Raw genomic sequence first — 17,344 nt, 5'->3', positions numbered from 1 at the left:
TGCTAGATTTTTCCATCAGAGGAAAAAGGCTATCACTATCCACCCTATCTAAACCTCTAATCATCTTATATGTTTCAATAAGATCCCCTCTTAGCCGCCTTCTTTCCAGCGAAAACAACCCCAAATCCCTCAGCCTCTCCTCATAGGATCTCCCCTCCATACCAGGCAACATCCTGGTAAACCTCCTCTGCACCCTCTCCAAAGCCTCCACATCCTTCCTGTAATGTGGGGACCAGAACTGCACACAATACTCCAAGTGCGGCCTCACCAGAGTTGTGTACAGTTGCAACATAACGCTACGACTCCTAAATTCAATCCCCCTACCAATAAACGCCAAGCCACTGTATGCCTTCTTAACAACCTTATCTACTTGATTCCCAACTTTCAGGGATCTATGTACACATACACCTAGATCCCTCTGCTCCTCCACACTATTCAAAGTCTAGGTTAGGATGTATTCGCTGGAATACAGAACAACTAACCAATCAGTGCCACTCAGATGCTCTTTCCCAATAGCTTTGTAAATCTCTCCTTTATTATAACAAGTTATCAAATGCCCTTTTTGAAGGTTTCTCATAAAACTGCTCCCACTGCCATTTCAACCATAACTGTCTGAATAAAAAACATTCTCATTTCCTCAGTTCTCTGAAAGTCTCCCCCCACTGGTTGCTGACCTTCTAGCCAATGAAAACCGTTTCTCCCTAATCCCTCAGCTTCCCCTTCATTGCAATGTTGTTCTTATTAAACTTCTCTTTGCTCAAGGAGAACAACCTTCATTTCTCCGCATATCTTTCTTCTCCGGTGACAAGGAAAGACTTGCGCTCAGGAGACGTGAGGCCACTTGAGGACTCCTGACCTTTTGTGGCCATTGAATCAAGTAGCACCTCAACCACAGAGCTTCTTTCACACCACATTGATAAGGTCCCCCATGCAAGACTTCTTGAGAAGGTGAGAGGGCATGGGATCCGAGGGCCTTTGGCCTTGTGGATCAAGAACTGGCTTGCCTGCAGAAGGCAGAGAGTGGTTGTGGATGGGTCTTTTTCTGAATGGAGGTCAGTCACCAGTGGAGTGCCCCAGGGATCTGTTCTAGGACCCTTGCTGTTTGTCATTTTCATAAATGACCTGGATGAGGAAGTGGAGGGATGGGTAAGTAAGTTCGCTGATGACACGAAGGTCAGTGGTGTTGTGGATGGTCTGGAAGGATGGCAAAAGTTGCAGCAGGACATAAATAGGATGCAGGACTGGGCGGAGAAGTGGCAGATGGACTTCAACGCGGATAAATGTGTAGTCGTCCATTTTGGCAGAACCAACGGGATGAACGAGTACACTATCAAGGGCAGGAGTCTTGGTAGTGTTGAGGAGCAGAAGGATCTTGGGGTCCGGGTCCACAGGACTCTTAAATCGGCCTCGCAGGTGGAATAGGTGGTCAAGAAGGCGTATGGTGTACTGGCCTTCATAAATGGAGGGATTGAGTTTAGGAGTCGGGAGGTAATGCTGCAACTTTATAAGACCCTTGTCAGGCCTCATTTGGAGTACTGTGCGCAGTTCTGGTCGCCTCACTATAGGAAAGACGTAGAAGCTATTGAAAGGGTACAGAGGAGATTTACAAGGATGTTGCCTGGACTGGGAGGCATGCCTTATAAAGTTAGGTTGAGGGAACTGGGTCGCTTTTCCCTGGAGAGACGTAGGTTGAGAGGCGACCTGATAGAGGTTTATAAAATGTTGAGAGGAATAGATAGGGTGGATTCTCAGAGGCTATTTCCCCGGGTTGAAATGGTCGCTACGAGAGGACACAGATTTAAGGTGCGGGGAGGAAAGTACAGAAGTGATGTTAGGGGTAAGTTTTTCACTCAGAGGGTGGTGAGTGAATGGAATCGGCTGCCGTCAGTGGTGGTGGAGGCGAACTCGCTGGGGTCTTTTAAAAGACTTCTGGATGAGTATATGGGGTTTTATGGGATTGGGGGTTATAGATAGGTGTTGATGTGATCGGCGCAACTTGTGGGCCGAAGGGCCTGTTTGTGCTGTAGTGTTCTATGTTCTATATCTGTATGTTCTTACTGAGTGAGGTTGTAGGTGTCTCCTGTGGTAGCTTTGAAGGTGACAAAAGCGCACTGCCACGGTGACTTGGACTGGCACTGCCAGACCTATCCTCACCGAGAGCTGAGATAGGCATTAAGTGATTATAGATACTCGCTCAGTGCTGCACAGCAATGCCAGCCTGGACTTTGTGCTTAAGATGTGGGTATGCCGGCGTTGGACTGGCGTAAACACAGTAAAAAGTCTGACAACACCAGGTTTTAGTCCAACCTATTTATTTGATAATAGACTCACAAGCTTTCGGGGGACACCCTCTTCGTCAGGTGAATGGAGAGTTCTGGCCTCAGACAGAGCATATAAAGCACAGACAGTTTCTAATCTCTGAACTGTCTGTGCTTTATATGCTCTGTCTGAGGCCAGAACTCTCCATTCACCTGACGAAGAGGGTGTCCCCCGAAAGCTTGTGAGTATATTATCAAATAAATAGGTTGGACTAAAACCTGGTGTTGTCAGACTTTTTACTTTGTGCTTAAGTCATTGGAGTGGGGTTTGAATCTCTGGCTCAAAGATGGTACCAACTGAGTAAACCACCTTTCGGTGTTTGATTCAGTCACTGAGATAATAGTGAGTGTGAGCAGCCTCCTCTGTAGCCATTAGTATTAACTCCGGTCTTCTCTAATCTTCCCTTTGGAATGGGGATGCCAAGGGAGGGGCCCAGGTGGTGTTCTTAAAAATATGAAAGGCCACTGTGGAGAGGCCGGAGTTTCCGGATCCTTCCTGCTGTCTGCATCTTCCAGGCCACCAAAAAGTGATGGATCTCTGAAAGGCCTTCTGCATTTTCCGGACCTGCCCATCTCCCCACCCCACCCTGCTGTGACGTGGAAAATTCAACTCAGTGTTTGCACAGTGGGGAGGTCACACTCAGATCTCATTTCATCACCGTTCAGGAGAAATGTCCTTACCCAGAAAGCCACAGGAAGTAGTTAAAAGTGTGAGGTGATTCACTTCAGTAAGAATAACAGGAGTACTGAATATAGGGCTAATGGAAGGACTCTTAGTAGTGTGGACAAGCAGAGAGATCTCAGGGTACATGTGCATAGCTCCCTGAAAGTTGGCACCCAGGTTGATAAGGTTGTTAAGAAGGCGTACGGTGTGTCAGCTTTTATTGGTAGAGAGATTGAATTTCGGAGCCGTGAGGTCATATTACAACTTTACAAAACTCTGGTGCGGCTGCACTTGGAGTATTGTGTACAGTTCTGGTCGCCGCATTATAAGAAAGATGTGGAGGCATTGGAAAGGGTGCAGAGGAGGTTTACCAGGATGTTGCCTGGTATGGTGGGAAGGTCTTATGAGGAAAGGCTGAGGGACTTGAGGTTATTTTCATTAGAGAGAAGGAGGTTACGAGGTGACCTAATTGAGGCATACAAGATGATCAGAGGATTGGATAGGGTGGACAGTGAGAGCCTTTTTCCTCAGATGGTGATGGCTAACACGAGCGGACATAGCTTTAAATGAAGGGGTGGTAATTATAGGACGGATGTCAGAGGTAGATTCTTTACTCAGAGGGTAGTAAGGGCGTGGAATGCCCTGTCTGCAGCAGTTGTGGACTCGCCAACTTTAAGGACGTTCAAATAGTCAGTGGATATGGATAATATTGGAATAGTTTAGGTTAGAGGGTCATTAGATTGGTCCCACTGGTCAGCACAACATCAAGGGCCGAAGGGCCTGTACTGCGCTGTAATGTTCTATGTAGTTGAGGTGAATAAAATAATTGCAATTAAAAGAAAGCTGGAATAAAGATGCTGCTGATCACTTTTGACAATAATCGTTTGGAGGTGGTTTTTGTTGAGTATAAACACTGAGGGGGAGTAAAATGCTCTTTTGGAGGGTCAGTGTAGACTTGATGGGCTGAACGTTGTCCCTCTGAACTGTAGGGATTCTAAGGTTCTATACCTTTAATGCGCCATGCCATTCTCTCCCCCTCTCCACAAACACTCCTTCCAGATGCCGTAATGGAACAGCCACCAGCTGTCCCATCTGCCTACCAACACATCCCAATGGCATTTCTCCCCCAGTGCTCGCTGTGTGACAACTGCCAAAATTACCACAAAGCTCCTGTTTCTGAAACAACAGCATGGCATTTTATTGACTACTGTAGCACATACAGTCCCTGAGTGCAGGCATGATTTGAAACATCATGTTCATTTGGAAAGTCTGGGAAACTGGATAATTTCAGTTGAACTTTAACAGGAAGTGATACAAGCACCAGTCACCTCAACGTTTACCCAGAACCGTCAGCTTCTAGCCAATCATCAAACGGTTCAATGATCATGTGACACAAATGTTTTGACGACCATGTTTTAAAAGATCATGGGGTCTTTAATAGCAATTTATTTGAGCAAATTGTTCTTCTCATTCTGTGTCTATTAGTAGCTTTTGTCAGTTCAAGTGGAACAAAGTTAACCATTGGAGGGGGGCAGAAAATATTCAGCTATCTCCAGGCTCCATGTCTCTATATCCGAGTTTGGAAAGTATTGTGAGTGAAAAATGTTCACCAATCATTCTATCAATCCTTACACTCCCATCTAACCATTGACCTGAAGACCTAACTATGCTTAACTTCTCAAGTCTAAAAACCTGCAGTGACCAAGTCACTGTTGCAGAAGGAATGTTTACAAGGAGGCAATGGCCGAGTGGTATTATCACTAGATTATTTATCCAGAAACTCAGCTAACCTTCTGGGGACCCAAGTTCAAATCCCGCCATGACAGACGGTGGAATTTGAATTCAATAAATAATATCTGGAATTAAGAATCTACTGATGACCGTGAAACCATTGTCAATTGTCAGAAAAACCTGTCCGGTTCATTGATGTCCTTTCGGGAAGGAAATCTTACCCAGTCTGGCCTACATGTGACTCCAGAGCCACAGCAATATGGTTGATTCTCAACTGCCTCCAAAAGGCAACTAGGGATGGTCAGTCAGAGATGTCTATGTCCCAAAATGAATTAAAACAAAACAATGCGAGACATCAGCTCTTCGTGTTGGATGTCACTGCGTAGCACTGAAGTCCAACATCAGGTCTCGAGTTACTAATCGAGGTGATTCCAAACAGTAGCCCGTGGAAATCAACTCTGCTGCTCCCACTGGTATACAACTTGTTTACACATTTCCCTCTTCCACCCATCAACTGGGGCAAAACTTGTTCTTACTGTTCGGAATACTGGGCCTCATGGACATTGGATCTTTTGAAGAGAGTGAAGGTGAATATGCAAAGCAGATGAAATTGTAACGTGGGGCGAGAATCCAGGGATTGCTTGAGTCAAGAGCTACCTCGTACTTGATGAACTGAATGGCACCTTCCTGGGCTGGAAAGATCTACAGTTCACAGCTTAGGAAAGCTGGTGCCAGTTCACACCATTCCAAATGGAAATTACAGGGTCTTTGGGCACCAGATCATCTACTCTTTGACACTCCGTTGTCACTTAACACCCAGTCAAATGAAACGTGCATTGGGCCAACTATGTGTTAAGTGACAGCTGTAAGTGTAGACAGCTGAGCTCTTTGGAGGGTGAGCAGAGGAAATTGATATTAAACTGCTTCAAACTGAAACAAATTGTTTGTAAAACCTTATTTCAAAAAAAAAGGGTTGTAAAATTGGTCTTGAGTAACAATGCCAATCAGGAAATGGTCAATTTGTACCTATTCTAGGCCCTGTCTCTTTCTCCCTGCTATTAAACATGATAATGATGGTTTAAATGTGTTTCCCATTCACTATCACCCACACAGCTGAAGGTTAGATTCACATCCCAGGAGTATGAAGATGATCCCACTACTGGAAGGTGTCCATGCACACCTTCAATACCAGGATTCTCAGAGGCCTGGTGGGAATCTGGAGCCAGGGAAAAGCCTGGTGCATCGATCAAGGAGAACTCACCGGGTTGCAGCTGTCGTCAGAGACCCCAGCCTCCACACCGTCACCAAATGGACACAATCTCTCTACAGGGCCATGGTGCTGGCGAGGAGACGGCGAATCAGCCAGAATCTTTAGAGAGCACTCAGCTGGACTGGGAGTCGACAGCCGCCAGGACCTCCCGGTGTGGGAGCGGTTTAACTCCACACAGCTGTCGGGCTCCAGGGAGCCGCTGTGCCTGGCCGATCTCCGATCCGACGAGCTCAGGTCGAACGCGGAGGGCGAACCGTGCGAGGTTCCAGCCAGAGCTCTTGTTTCCATTTCACTGCAGCTGTTCTCATTGGGCTCTCGGTGTGGCGAGCTCCCTCTGCTTGGCGACAGAGCCAGTTTCTGTAGCTGCTCACCAATCTTCTCAATGTTGCTGACTGCTGCTACTGCTGTGCTGTCGCCTGTCTTGTTGTATTCCGAGCAAAGGTTCAGAATGGTTTCCAAACGCTGCCGTTCCTGCAAATTGAGATCACAATAGTCACTGAATCATTAAAGTATGAACATTAGGGTCAACTCATTCAGCCCCTCCAGCCTACTCTCCTACTAGCTCATGGCAACCTCTTGAGTCCATTTACCAGCCTTTGCTCCATGTCCCTGGATACCTATAACTAGCCCAAATCTGCCGTTAGCTTATTGGACTCAAAGGCCAATGGTCACAGAATCCTTACAGTGCAGGAGGAGGCCATTTGGTCCATCGAGCCCACCCTATCTCCCCAACCCCATATATTTACCCTGCTAATCACCCCAAAACCAGGGTTAATTTAGCTTAGCTGAATAACTCGCACATCTTTGGACTGTGGGAGGAAACCGGAGCACTGAGAGGAAACCCACGCAGACAGGAGAGGATGCAAACTCCACACAAACAGAGGCCCAAGCTGGGAATCGAACCCAGTTCCCTGGCACTACAAGGCAGCACTGCTAACCACTATGCCACCCCTCATACCCTCAAATCTTACCATAGCAAGTTATGGAACAGAAATTACTAAATCTGGCAGTGAGCAATTTGAGGAAAATATGAGTGTGCATTATAGTACAAACACCAAACAGTTCACTAATCCTTCCGCAAAGGATTATCCTTAACCAGTCTTAACTTGACTCAGTTCCACAACGAACACATCCGAAAGTGACCAGTGTGGTAATAGACCTGGCTTTTCCAATATTGATTCCGTCTTGAGAACAAGTCAATGTTTTTAAACTTAAGTAGTTTTCAGAAGCCTGCTGAGCTGTAATACAACGTTGAGTTTGTGGAGTTTCCACATTCTCCCCGTGTCTGCGTGGGTTTCCTCCCACAGTCCAAAGGTGGCAATTTGGGTAGATTAGCCATGTGCAATGCTGCATGGGGTTGCGGGGATAGGACCAGTGCTGGATGGGATGCTCCTTCGGGGAGTTGGTACAGACTTGATGGGCTGAATAGCCACCTCCTGCACTGTAGCGATTCTTTTGGAATTGTGTCTCATGCTAACACAAGGTGGCTGCTGATGCCAACTTGTTCATGCTTGAAAAACCAATCACGCCATTTGCAGGACCTGCTGAATATTTTCAGCATTGCTGATTTTTGTTCATTTAATGAAATTTGATTAGAAGAATAACATTCCTGTTTATTAACATTCCTGAGTACTCATTTCCTGAAGACAAGTATCCATCAGTCACTTATTTATTTTGTTGCATTTTGTGTCAGGATATTTCTTCATTTTTAATGTGAAAACATTCTACTTTGCACTGTATGATGAAGTGAATCATATTTGTCAAGCAAGACCTGTTTTCAGGAGCTATGTTAGATGTTCCCCATAACCCCTGTGTTATAAACACTCATTTACAGCATCTCATATTTCTCCATCAGTTACTTGTCCTTAGTTGCTAACATTTTACTCATGTAGCAGGACTGGCCATTCGACCCCTCCAGTCTACTCCACCATTCAATAAGGTCACGATTGATCTGTTGAGTTCCACGTTCCCATCCACCCCCGATAACCTTTGATCCCCTTGTCCAACAACAAACCATCTTCCTCCAACTTAAACCATTCAATGTCCCAGCCTCCACCACCTTCTGAAATAGAGTTCCAAAGTCGCACAACTCTCTCACTGAAAATTAATTCTCATCTCTGTCTTAAAAGGGTGCCCTCTGGTTCTGGACTTAATCACAAGAGGAAATATCCTTTCAATGTCCATCTTGTCAAAACCATTTAGGATCTTATATACTTCGATCAAGTCACCTCTCACTCCTCTAAACTTGTGAGAAAGCAACGTTTGGAGGCAAGGTTAATAAACACCTTCTGTTATTTGAAGAACACGGGTGGCACGGTAGCACACTGGTTAGTACTGCTGCTTCACAGCTCCAGGGACCTGGCTTCGATTCCTGGCTCGGGTCACTGTCTATGTGGAGTTGGCACATTCTCCTCGTGTCTGTGTGGGTTTCCTCCAGGTGCTCCGGTTTCCTCCCACAGTCCAAAAATGTGCAGGTTAGGTTGATTGGCTATGATAAAATTGCCCCTTAGTGTCCTGAGATATGTAGGTTAGAGGGATTAGTGGGTAAAATATGTAGGGAAATGGGGATAGGGCCTGGGTGGGCTTGTGGTCGGTGCAGACTCGATGGGCCGAAGGGCTTCTATCTGCATTGATTCTATGAGCAGGAGAAATAACACAGCAGTGAGTTTATTTTCTGCTACATAAACATTTTATTCTCTGCTCCTGGCTGTCATCTATTCCATCGCTCACAACCACATCACCAAGTCAAATAGTGCAACTGCACACATACAGTGTATGGCAGCAAACACTACAATAAAGGACGCTCTAGGAGTTGAGTTCCAAATTGGTTCTGACAAGTAATCCTCAGCTTATTCTCTTAAATCGAGATACTAGATGAAGAAAAAGGAAGGTGCTTCTACTAATCAACGTTAAGTAAATAGAGACCAGCTCAACAGAGTCCAGCTTTGACACAGTATTAAACTCAAGAATTTGAAAACTAGGAAAGCAACTCAGTGAAGGAAGAGGTGCTGCTTTTGTCTTTAACAGAACAAGGAGTGGGTCAGGAGAGGGAATATGAGACGGAGAGACCCAAGCTCCAGAGGCATAAATTACATAAGCACATAGGTGATTGGTTAGTGAACTTTACAGTTTCATTTTTTTCTCTAAATTGAGGAAATACTTTAAACTGATACTACAGAGGCGTAAATACAGAACTAAATTCATAGCTCAACTAGTTAAACTACTTCATATAACCACAGATAATTATTGTGATTTTTTTAAACCTAAAATCCTAATTAGTTAAACAATATCTAATAAAGTTGGGTGGACAGGTGATGTGTTGTAACTGTAGAATATGGGAATTGCTGGTCAGTCAGCCCTAAGTCTCTTTTATTTAATCAATGGATGAAAGCTTCACTGGCTATGCCAACATTCACTGCCCATCTTTAAAGTGACTGCAGCTTAAGAAATCCGCAGAGGAAGATCAAAATAAAGAGAAAAAAATTAGAACATGAGAGCAAACTGGAAAGAAATAGAAAAACAATGCTTCTCCAAATGTATAGAAAGGAAGAGAGTAGCTAAAGTAATCATTTAGAGGATGAGACTGGGGAATTAATATCTGGAAATGAGGAACTGGCAAAGACTTTGAACAAAGGTTAGAGATCTAGAAGAGTATACAGCTAATAGGAAGGATCTTAAGAAGGAAATTAGGAGAGCCAGAAGGGGTCATGAGAAGGTCTTGACCGGCAGGATTAAGGAAGACCCCCAAGGCATTTTACAAATATGTGAAGAGCAAGTGGATAAGATATGAAAGAATAGGACCTATCAAGTGTGACAGTGGGAAAGCTTGTATAGAACCGGAAGACATAGCAGAGGTAATTAATGAATACCTTACTTCAGTATTCACTTGGTGGTTGTAGTGCAGGCTTGCAGCGGACTGAAAAGCTTGAGCACATAGATATTAAGAAAGAGGATGCGTTGGAACTTTTGAAAAGCATCAAGTTAGAAAAGTCGCCAGGACCAGATGGGATGTACCCCAGGCTACTGTGGGAGGCGAGGAAGGAGATTGCTGAGCCTCTGGTGATGATTTTTGCATCATCAACGGAGACGGGAGAGATTCCAGAGGATTGCGGATGTTGTTCCTTTATTCAAGAAAGGGAGTAGAGGTAGCCCTGGAAATTATAGACCAGTGAGTCTAACCTCAGTGGTTGGTAAGTTGATGGAGAAGATCCTGAGAGGCAGGATTTATGAACAGTTGGAGAGATATATGATTAAAAATAGTCGGCATGGATTTGTCAAAGGCAGATCATGCCTTATGAGCCTGATTAAATTTTTTGAAGATGTGACTAAACACATTGACGAAGGAAGACAGTAGATATAGTTTATATGGACTTCAGCAAGGCATTTGATAAGGTGCCCCATGCAAGGCTTATTGAGAAAGTGATGGGGCATGGGATCCAAGGGGACATTGCTTTGTGGATCCAGAACTGGCTTGTCCACAGAAGGCAAAGAGTGGTTATAGATGGTTCTTTTTCTGCATGGAGGTCGGTCACCAGTGGAGTGCCCCAGGGATCTGTTCTGGGACCCTTCCTCTGTGATTTTTATAAATGACCTGGATGAGGAAGTGGAGGGATGGGTTGATAAATTTGCTGATGACACAAAGGTTGGAGGTGTTGTGGATAGTGTGGAGGGATGTCAGAAGTTGCAGCGAGACATTGATAGGATGCAAGACTGGGCGAAGAAGTGGCAGATGGAGTTCAACCCAGATAACTGTGAAGTGGTTCATTTTGGCAGGTCAAATAGGATGGCAGAATATAATATTAATGGTAGGACTCTTGGCAGTGTGGAAGATCAGAAGGATCTTGGGGTCCGAGGTCATAGGACGCTCAAAGCAGCTGCGCAGGTTGAAGCTGTGGTTAAGAAGGCATACGGTGTACTGGCCTTCATCAATCGAGGGATTGAGTTAAGAGTCGAGAGATAATGTTGCAGCTATATAAGACCCTGGTCAGACCCCACTTGGAGTACTGTGCTCAGTTCTGGTCGCCTCATTACAAGGAGGATGTGGAAGCCATAGAACGAGTGCAGAGGAGATTTACAAGAATGTTGCCTGGATTGGGGAGCATGCCTTATGAGGATAGGTTGAGGGGGCTCAGCCTTTTCTCCTTAGAGAGACAAAGGATGAGGGATGACCTGATAGAGGTGTATAAGATGTTGAGAGGTATTGATTGAGTGGATAGTCAGAGGCTTTTTCTCAGGGCTGAAATGGTTGTCACAAGAGGACAGATGTTTAAGGTGTCAGGGGTGAGTTTTTCATTCAGAAAGTGGTGGGTGCATGGAATGGGCTGCCGGCAACAGTGGTGGAGGCGGATTCAATAGGGTCTTTTAAGAAACTTTTAGGTAAGTACATGGAACTTAGTAAGATAGAGGGTTATAGGTAAGCCTAGTAATGTCTAAGGTAGGGACATGTTCAGCACAACTTTGTGGGCCGAAGGACCTGTATTGTGCTGTAGTTTTTCTATGTTTCTATATTGCTAAATATTTTGTATCTATCTTCGTAGAAAAAAGACAGAAAAGACATCCAGAAAATAAAAGAAAAGCAGGATGAGAAACAGACGATTTTAAAATAATCGGTATCACTTGAAGCAAAAAAACTAGGAAAATTAAAGGGGTTAAAGATTGATAAGTCCTCTAGACCTGATCAGCTGCCTCCAAGGGTTTTAAAGAAAGGTTGCAGCTGATTGGAAAACCACCTAAATAACACCACAATTCAAGAAAGGAGGGAGACAGAACAGAAAACTATTGGTCAGTTAGCTTAGCATCTGTTATTGGGAAAATGCTGGAATCAATTCCTGAGAAGTGGTTGTTGGACATTTAGAAAATCGTAATACAATCAAACAGCATCAACATGGTTTTACGGAAAAAAATTGTTTTTAATAAATTTATTTGAGTTCTGTGAGGGTGTAACAAGCAGATAGAGGCTGTTAAACCAATGTTCACCGAAGTTTTGAAGAATGAGAGATGATCTTATCTAAACACAAAAGATTCTGAGGGGGTTTGACGATGTGGATATGAGAGGGTGTTTCTTCTCATGCGGGAATCTAGAACCGGGGGCACAGTTTAAAAATAAGAGATCACCCATTTAAAACTGGGACTTCTTTCCGATGGTCACTAATCTTGGGAATTCTCTACCGCAGAGGGCAGTGGGGGCTGGGCCATCCGATCTACAGGAGTCAAAGGTAATAGGGCACAGTCAGAAAAGTGGAGTTAAGGCCACAAGTAGATCAGCCATGATCTTCCTGAAAGGGAGAGCAGGATTGAGAGGCCAAATGGTCTACTCCAGCTCCTTTACCCAGTTCTAACTCAATGAGAAAAACACCAGCAATGAAGGGCCTTGGGATCCACGGGTCCAAAGTCACCTCTTCCTCCAAAGTCTAGCCCACCCATAACCCACGTCTCTGATGATTCATTCTCTTTTCCGAAAGACGGGAAGATAGACATAGAACATTACAGCGCAGTACAGGCCCTTCGGCCCTCGATGTTGCACCAATCTAATGGCCCTCTAACCTAAACTATTCCAATGTTATCCATATGCCTATCCACTGACCATCTGAACGCCCTTAAAGTTGGCGAGTCCACAACTGCTGCAGGCAGGGCATTCCACGCCCTTACTACCCTCTGAGTAAAGAACCTACCTCTGACATCCGTCCTATAATTACCACCCCTTAATTTGAAGCTATGTCCCCTTATGTTAGCCATCACCATCCGAGGTAAAAGGCTCTCACTGTCCACCCTATCCAATCCTTTGATCATCTTGTATGCCTCCATCAGGTCACCTCGTAACCTTCTTTTCTCCAATGAAGGTAACCTCAAGTCCCTCAGCCTTTCCTCATAAGACCTTCCCACCATACCAGGCAACATCCTGGTAAACATCCTCTGCACCCTTTCCAATGCCTCCACATCTTTCTTATAATGCAGCGACCAGAACTGTACGCAATAGTCCAAGTACGGCCGCACCAGAGTTTTGTACAGTTGTAACATGACCTCTCGGCTCCGAAACTCAATCCCTCTACCAATAAAAGCTAACACACCGTACGCCTTCTTAACAACCTTATCAACCTGGGTGCCAAGATAGTGGGGAATGATTGTGTCCCCTCCTCCACTCTTCAGTACTGGTGTTTGAGGTGAGGCTGTATTCCAGGCCACAGTCCCTTCTACACTGTGCTGGCAGGAAAAGGATCTGAACATTGGCAGGCTGGGTGTCCCATCAGTTGTAAACGATTGGAGTGTCTATACGCTTGCTGAAGTGTTCTGATGTCTTGTCTGGGATCTTGGGCTACGTAGAGTGTAAAATCACACAATTAACGGGAAATCTTTATGGATGAAAGCAAATTATTGAAGATGCTGGAATCTGGAACCAAAAGAGAAAATGCTGGAAAATCTCAGTCGGGCTGGCAGCATCTGTAAGGAGAGAAAACAGCTGACATTTCAAGTCCAGATAACCCTTAGTCAAATCTTTATGGATCACTAGTTCATCATTAAATGGATTATTCTGTCCCTTGCTGGCGCTACACTTCAGAAAGATTGTCGAAGCCTTGGAGAGGAGATTTATGAGAATAATACCAGCAACTTCAGTTGATGTGGAGAAGCAGGGATTGTTCTCTCTAGAGCACAGAACGTCGAAGAAAGATTTGAGAGAATGCACAAAGTTATGAAGGGTTTAGATTGAGTAAATGAGGGGAAACATTTCGACGAGCAGCAGGATCAATAAACAAATTTAAGACTATGCTAACTGGACAGCAGGAATGCAGGAGTAGACCATTCGATCCCATTAAGCTGCACAGGAAGATGGATAACCTGCAGCCCAGCTGCATTCTGAATATGGCCCTGGAGACATTTTGTTGACCACTGGCCGCACGCAGTGTTATCACATTCCAGTGATTTCCATCCGTGTAGTTTTTTCCCTATTGTTATGATTTGATTTGATTTATTATTGTCACGTGTATTAACATACAGTGAATAGCATTGTTTTTTGCGCACCATTCAGACAAAACATACTGTTCATAGAGTATGAACAGTAGAGAGTGCAGAATGTAGTGTTATAGTCATAGCTAGGGTGTAGAGAAAGAGCAACTTACTGCAAGACAAGTCCATTCAAAAGTCTGACAGCAGCAGGGAAGAAGCTGTTCTTGACTCAGCTGGCACATGACCTCACTTTTGTATCTTTATCCCTAACGAAGGAAGTGGAAGAGAGAATGTCCGCAGTCTGGGGGGGAGGGGGGGGGGGTCCTTAATTATATTGGCTGCTTTGCCGAGGCAATGGGAAGTGTAGACAGTCAATGGATGGGAGACTGGTTTGCATGGTGGATTGGGCTACATTCATGACCTTTTGCAGTTCCTTACTGTCTTGGGCAGAGCAGGAGCCATACCAAGCTGTGATACAACCAGAAAGAATGCTTTCTATGGCGCATCTGTAGAAGTTGGAGAGAGTCATAGCTGACATGGCAAATTTCCTTAGTCTTCTGAGAAAGCTGAGGCACTGATGGACTTTCCTAACCATAGTGTCGGCATGGGGGGACCTGGACAGGTTGTTGGTGATACCTAAAAACTTGAAGCTCTCGACCCTTTCTACTTTGTCCTCATTGATGTAGATAGGGGCATGTTCTCCTTTACACTTCCTGAAGTCAATAACAATCTCCTTTGTTTTGTTGACATTGGAGGGAGAGATTATTGTTGCCGCACCAGTTCACCAGATTCTCTATCTCATTCCTGTACTCTGTCTCATCATTGTTTGAGTGTTGACCCACTATGGTGGTGTCGTCAGCAAACTTGAAAATCAAATTGGCGGGGAATTTTCCCACAGAGTCGTAGGTATATAAGGAATGTAGTAGAGGGCTGAAAACACAGCCTTGTGGAGCACTGGTGTTGAGGATGATCATGGAGGAGGTGTTGTTGCCTATCCTTGCTGATTGTGGTCTGTGAGTTAGGAATTTCAGGATCCAGTCACAGAGGGAGGTGCTGAGGCCCAAGCCACGGAGTTTGGAGATGAGGTCTGTAGGAATAATAATGTTGAAGGCTGAGCTATAGCCAATAAGTAGGAGTCTGATATAGGTATCCTTGTTCCAGGGTTGAGTGCAGAGCCAGGGAGATGGTGTCTGCTGTGGACCTGTTGCAGCGGTAGGCAAACTGTTGCGGATCCTGGTAGTCCAGGAGGCTGGAATTGATTCATGCCATGACTATGGTTTTTCTTAGGTCCCGGGATGACGGTCGTCTTCTTGAAGCAGATAGGGAGGGACCTCAGATCATTGTAAAGAGAGGTTGAAGATGTCTGTGAATATGACTGGAGTGAAACACATGTAATGCAAGGGCAAGTGAAGTGAGGTGCAGGTTGATTGCTCACAACATTGACTAAGAGAGCTGGGCGTTCCCTCTGTGTCCAAAGTGTAAATATTTCTTTCGTTTTTACCGTTTAATGTTGATGATAGTGCTATTAAATGATTAAGCGTTTTCTATAACTCATTATGAAATATTAAATGTATTTAATCATATTGATGGGGTCATGGTTAGTGAACAAGCCCAATTTCAGTCTTGAAACACACTAATTCCAATGTAAAACCATGGAAGATCTTCCTCCCCTTTTTTAATTTTAGTAATCTTAGTACATGAACTCCAAACACTAATTTTACTAATTTTAGTACAAGAACTCCAAACACTCTCTGGAATTTCACTAGTCCTAATTTTTCACCATTTAAAAATGCTTGGATCTATCCTTTATTTGGTTCACACACTTCCCCACAGTAAAATCCACCTGCCACAATTTTATTCAGAGGAATGAAGATGATTTTGTATAATCCCTATAGTGCAGAAAGAGTCCATTTGGCCCACTGCGCCTGTACTGACAACAATCCCACCTAAGCCCTATCCCCATAACCCCACATATTTACCCTGATAATCCTCTGACACTAAGGAGCAATTGAGGACAGCCAATCAACATAACCTGCACATCTTTGGACTTTGGAGGAACCCGAGCACTTGGAGGAAACCCATGCAGGGACGGGGAGTACGTGCAAACTCTACACAGTCAGCTGAGGCTGGAATTGAACTCAGGACCCTGGCACTGTGAGACAGTAGCGATAACCACTGTGCCACCTATAACACACTAAGCTATGACGATTTGGAAAGCCTATTGCCTGAAAGTGGAAGCAGATTCAATTATACATTTCCAAAGGAAACTGGATAACTATTTGCAGGGGAAATTTTTTTTTTTTTACAGGGCTCTGGGGAACAAGTAGGGAGTAGGATGATCCTGAACCAGCGCAGGTAGGTTGGGCTGAATGGTCTGTTGGTGCTGTATGATTCAACTCCTCGGCTAGCCCAGCACTGCTCCTCTTGTCCATTTACACCAATGTCAAATCAAATTCTGTAATATGCCCAAAATGCACATGGACTGAAGACCAATCCACTGATGCTCTTAATCCATAGAACCTTACAGAACAGAAAGAGGCCCTTCAGCCCATCGAGTCTGCACCGAATCCCACCCAGGCCCTACCCCCATATCATGCCCACTAACCTACGCATCCCTGGACACTAAGGGGAAATTTCTTAGCACAGCCAATCAACCTAACCCGCACACCTTTGGACTGCGGGAGGAAACCGGAGTACCCAGAGGAAACCCACGCAGACACGTGGAGAATGTGCAAACTCCACACAGACAGTGACCCAATCCGGGAATCGAACCCAGGACCCTGGAGCTGTGAAGCAGCAGTGCTACCGTGCCACCCTGAGCTTTGTGCTCACTGAATGGAACTCTGCACGAAGAATGGGAAATGTATTGAACAGAACAGCCAGTCCCCTTAACCAAACTGCAGTTTTACAAGAGGATCATTAGAAGCTGCATTTCTGCTGATAAGATAGCATCAGTGGTAGCAATGTGTGAATAACTGTAAAGTTAGAAGCTAACAAGACCCTTGTATTATCAGCTCCCACTTCCGGTGAGATACAGTACAAATCATACTTGATCTAACAGAAAGCGGTCCATCACCACATGCTCTGACCAGGTTTCACCCAATAGATATCATTTCGAAAGGAAACTCATCCCACACTGAAAAGAAATCAACTTGCGAGGATCGAGAATGAGGCAGGCTGGAATGTCCTACAGAGCGCCAGCAAGGAGTCGATGGGTTGAATGGATTCCTTCTTTGCCATTAGTGACCATCACGTCCATTAATCTGACAATTCAAATGAGGCACAGAGAAAGATAGAACAGTCTTGTCGAACAAACAGTCCAAAACAGGGGAGTTATGTGACTCGAGTTTATCAAGATCTTTGCTGCAGCTCAGTATCCTGGAGAAAGTGTTTCTCAGTTTCAAATCTCAAGCCAGCCCA

The 17,344-nt window shown here is 44.8% G+C and overlaps 1 protein-coding gene across 1 annotated transcript in view; it reads right to left on the bottom strand.

Annotated features, from left to right (window-relative positions):
* The window catches only part of phldb2b (pleckstrin homology-like domain, family B, member 2b), a 174,621-nt gene that overhangs the window by 100,064 nt on the left and 57,213 nt on the right, over positions 1-17,344 (bottom strand). The window contains exon 6 of the mRNA XM_080204108.1: positions 5,975-6,454. Coding sequence (XP_080060234.1) covers positions 5,975-6,454 — 480 coding nt within the window. The remainder of the gene's footprint in view (positions 1-5,974; positions 6,455-17,344) is intronic.

Source organism: Carcharhinus amblyrhynchos, chromosome 15 (genome assembly GCF_965287045.1).
Source record: "Carcharhinus amblyrhynchos chromosome 15, sCarAmb.v2.hapA, whole genome shotgun sequence".
NCBI classification, from domain to species: domain Eukaryota; kingdom Metazoa; phylum Chordata; class Chondrichthyes; order Carcharhiniformes; family Carcharhinidae; genus Carcharhinus; species Carcharhinus amblyrhynchos.
The sequence above is the reverse complement of the archived record's forward strand: the minus strand, read 5'-3'. Positions and strand labels throughout refer to the sequence as shown.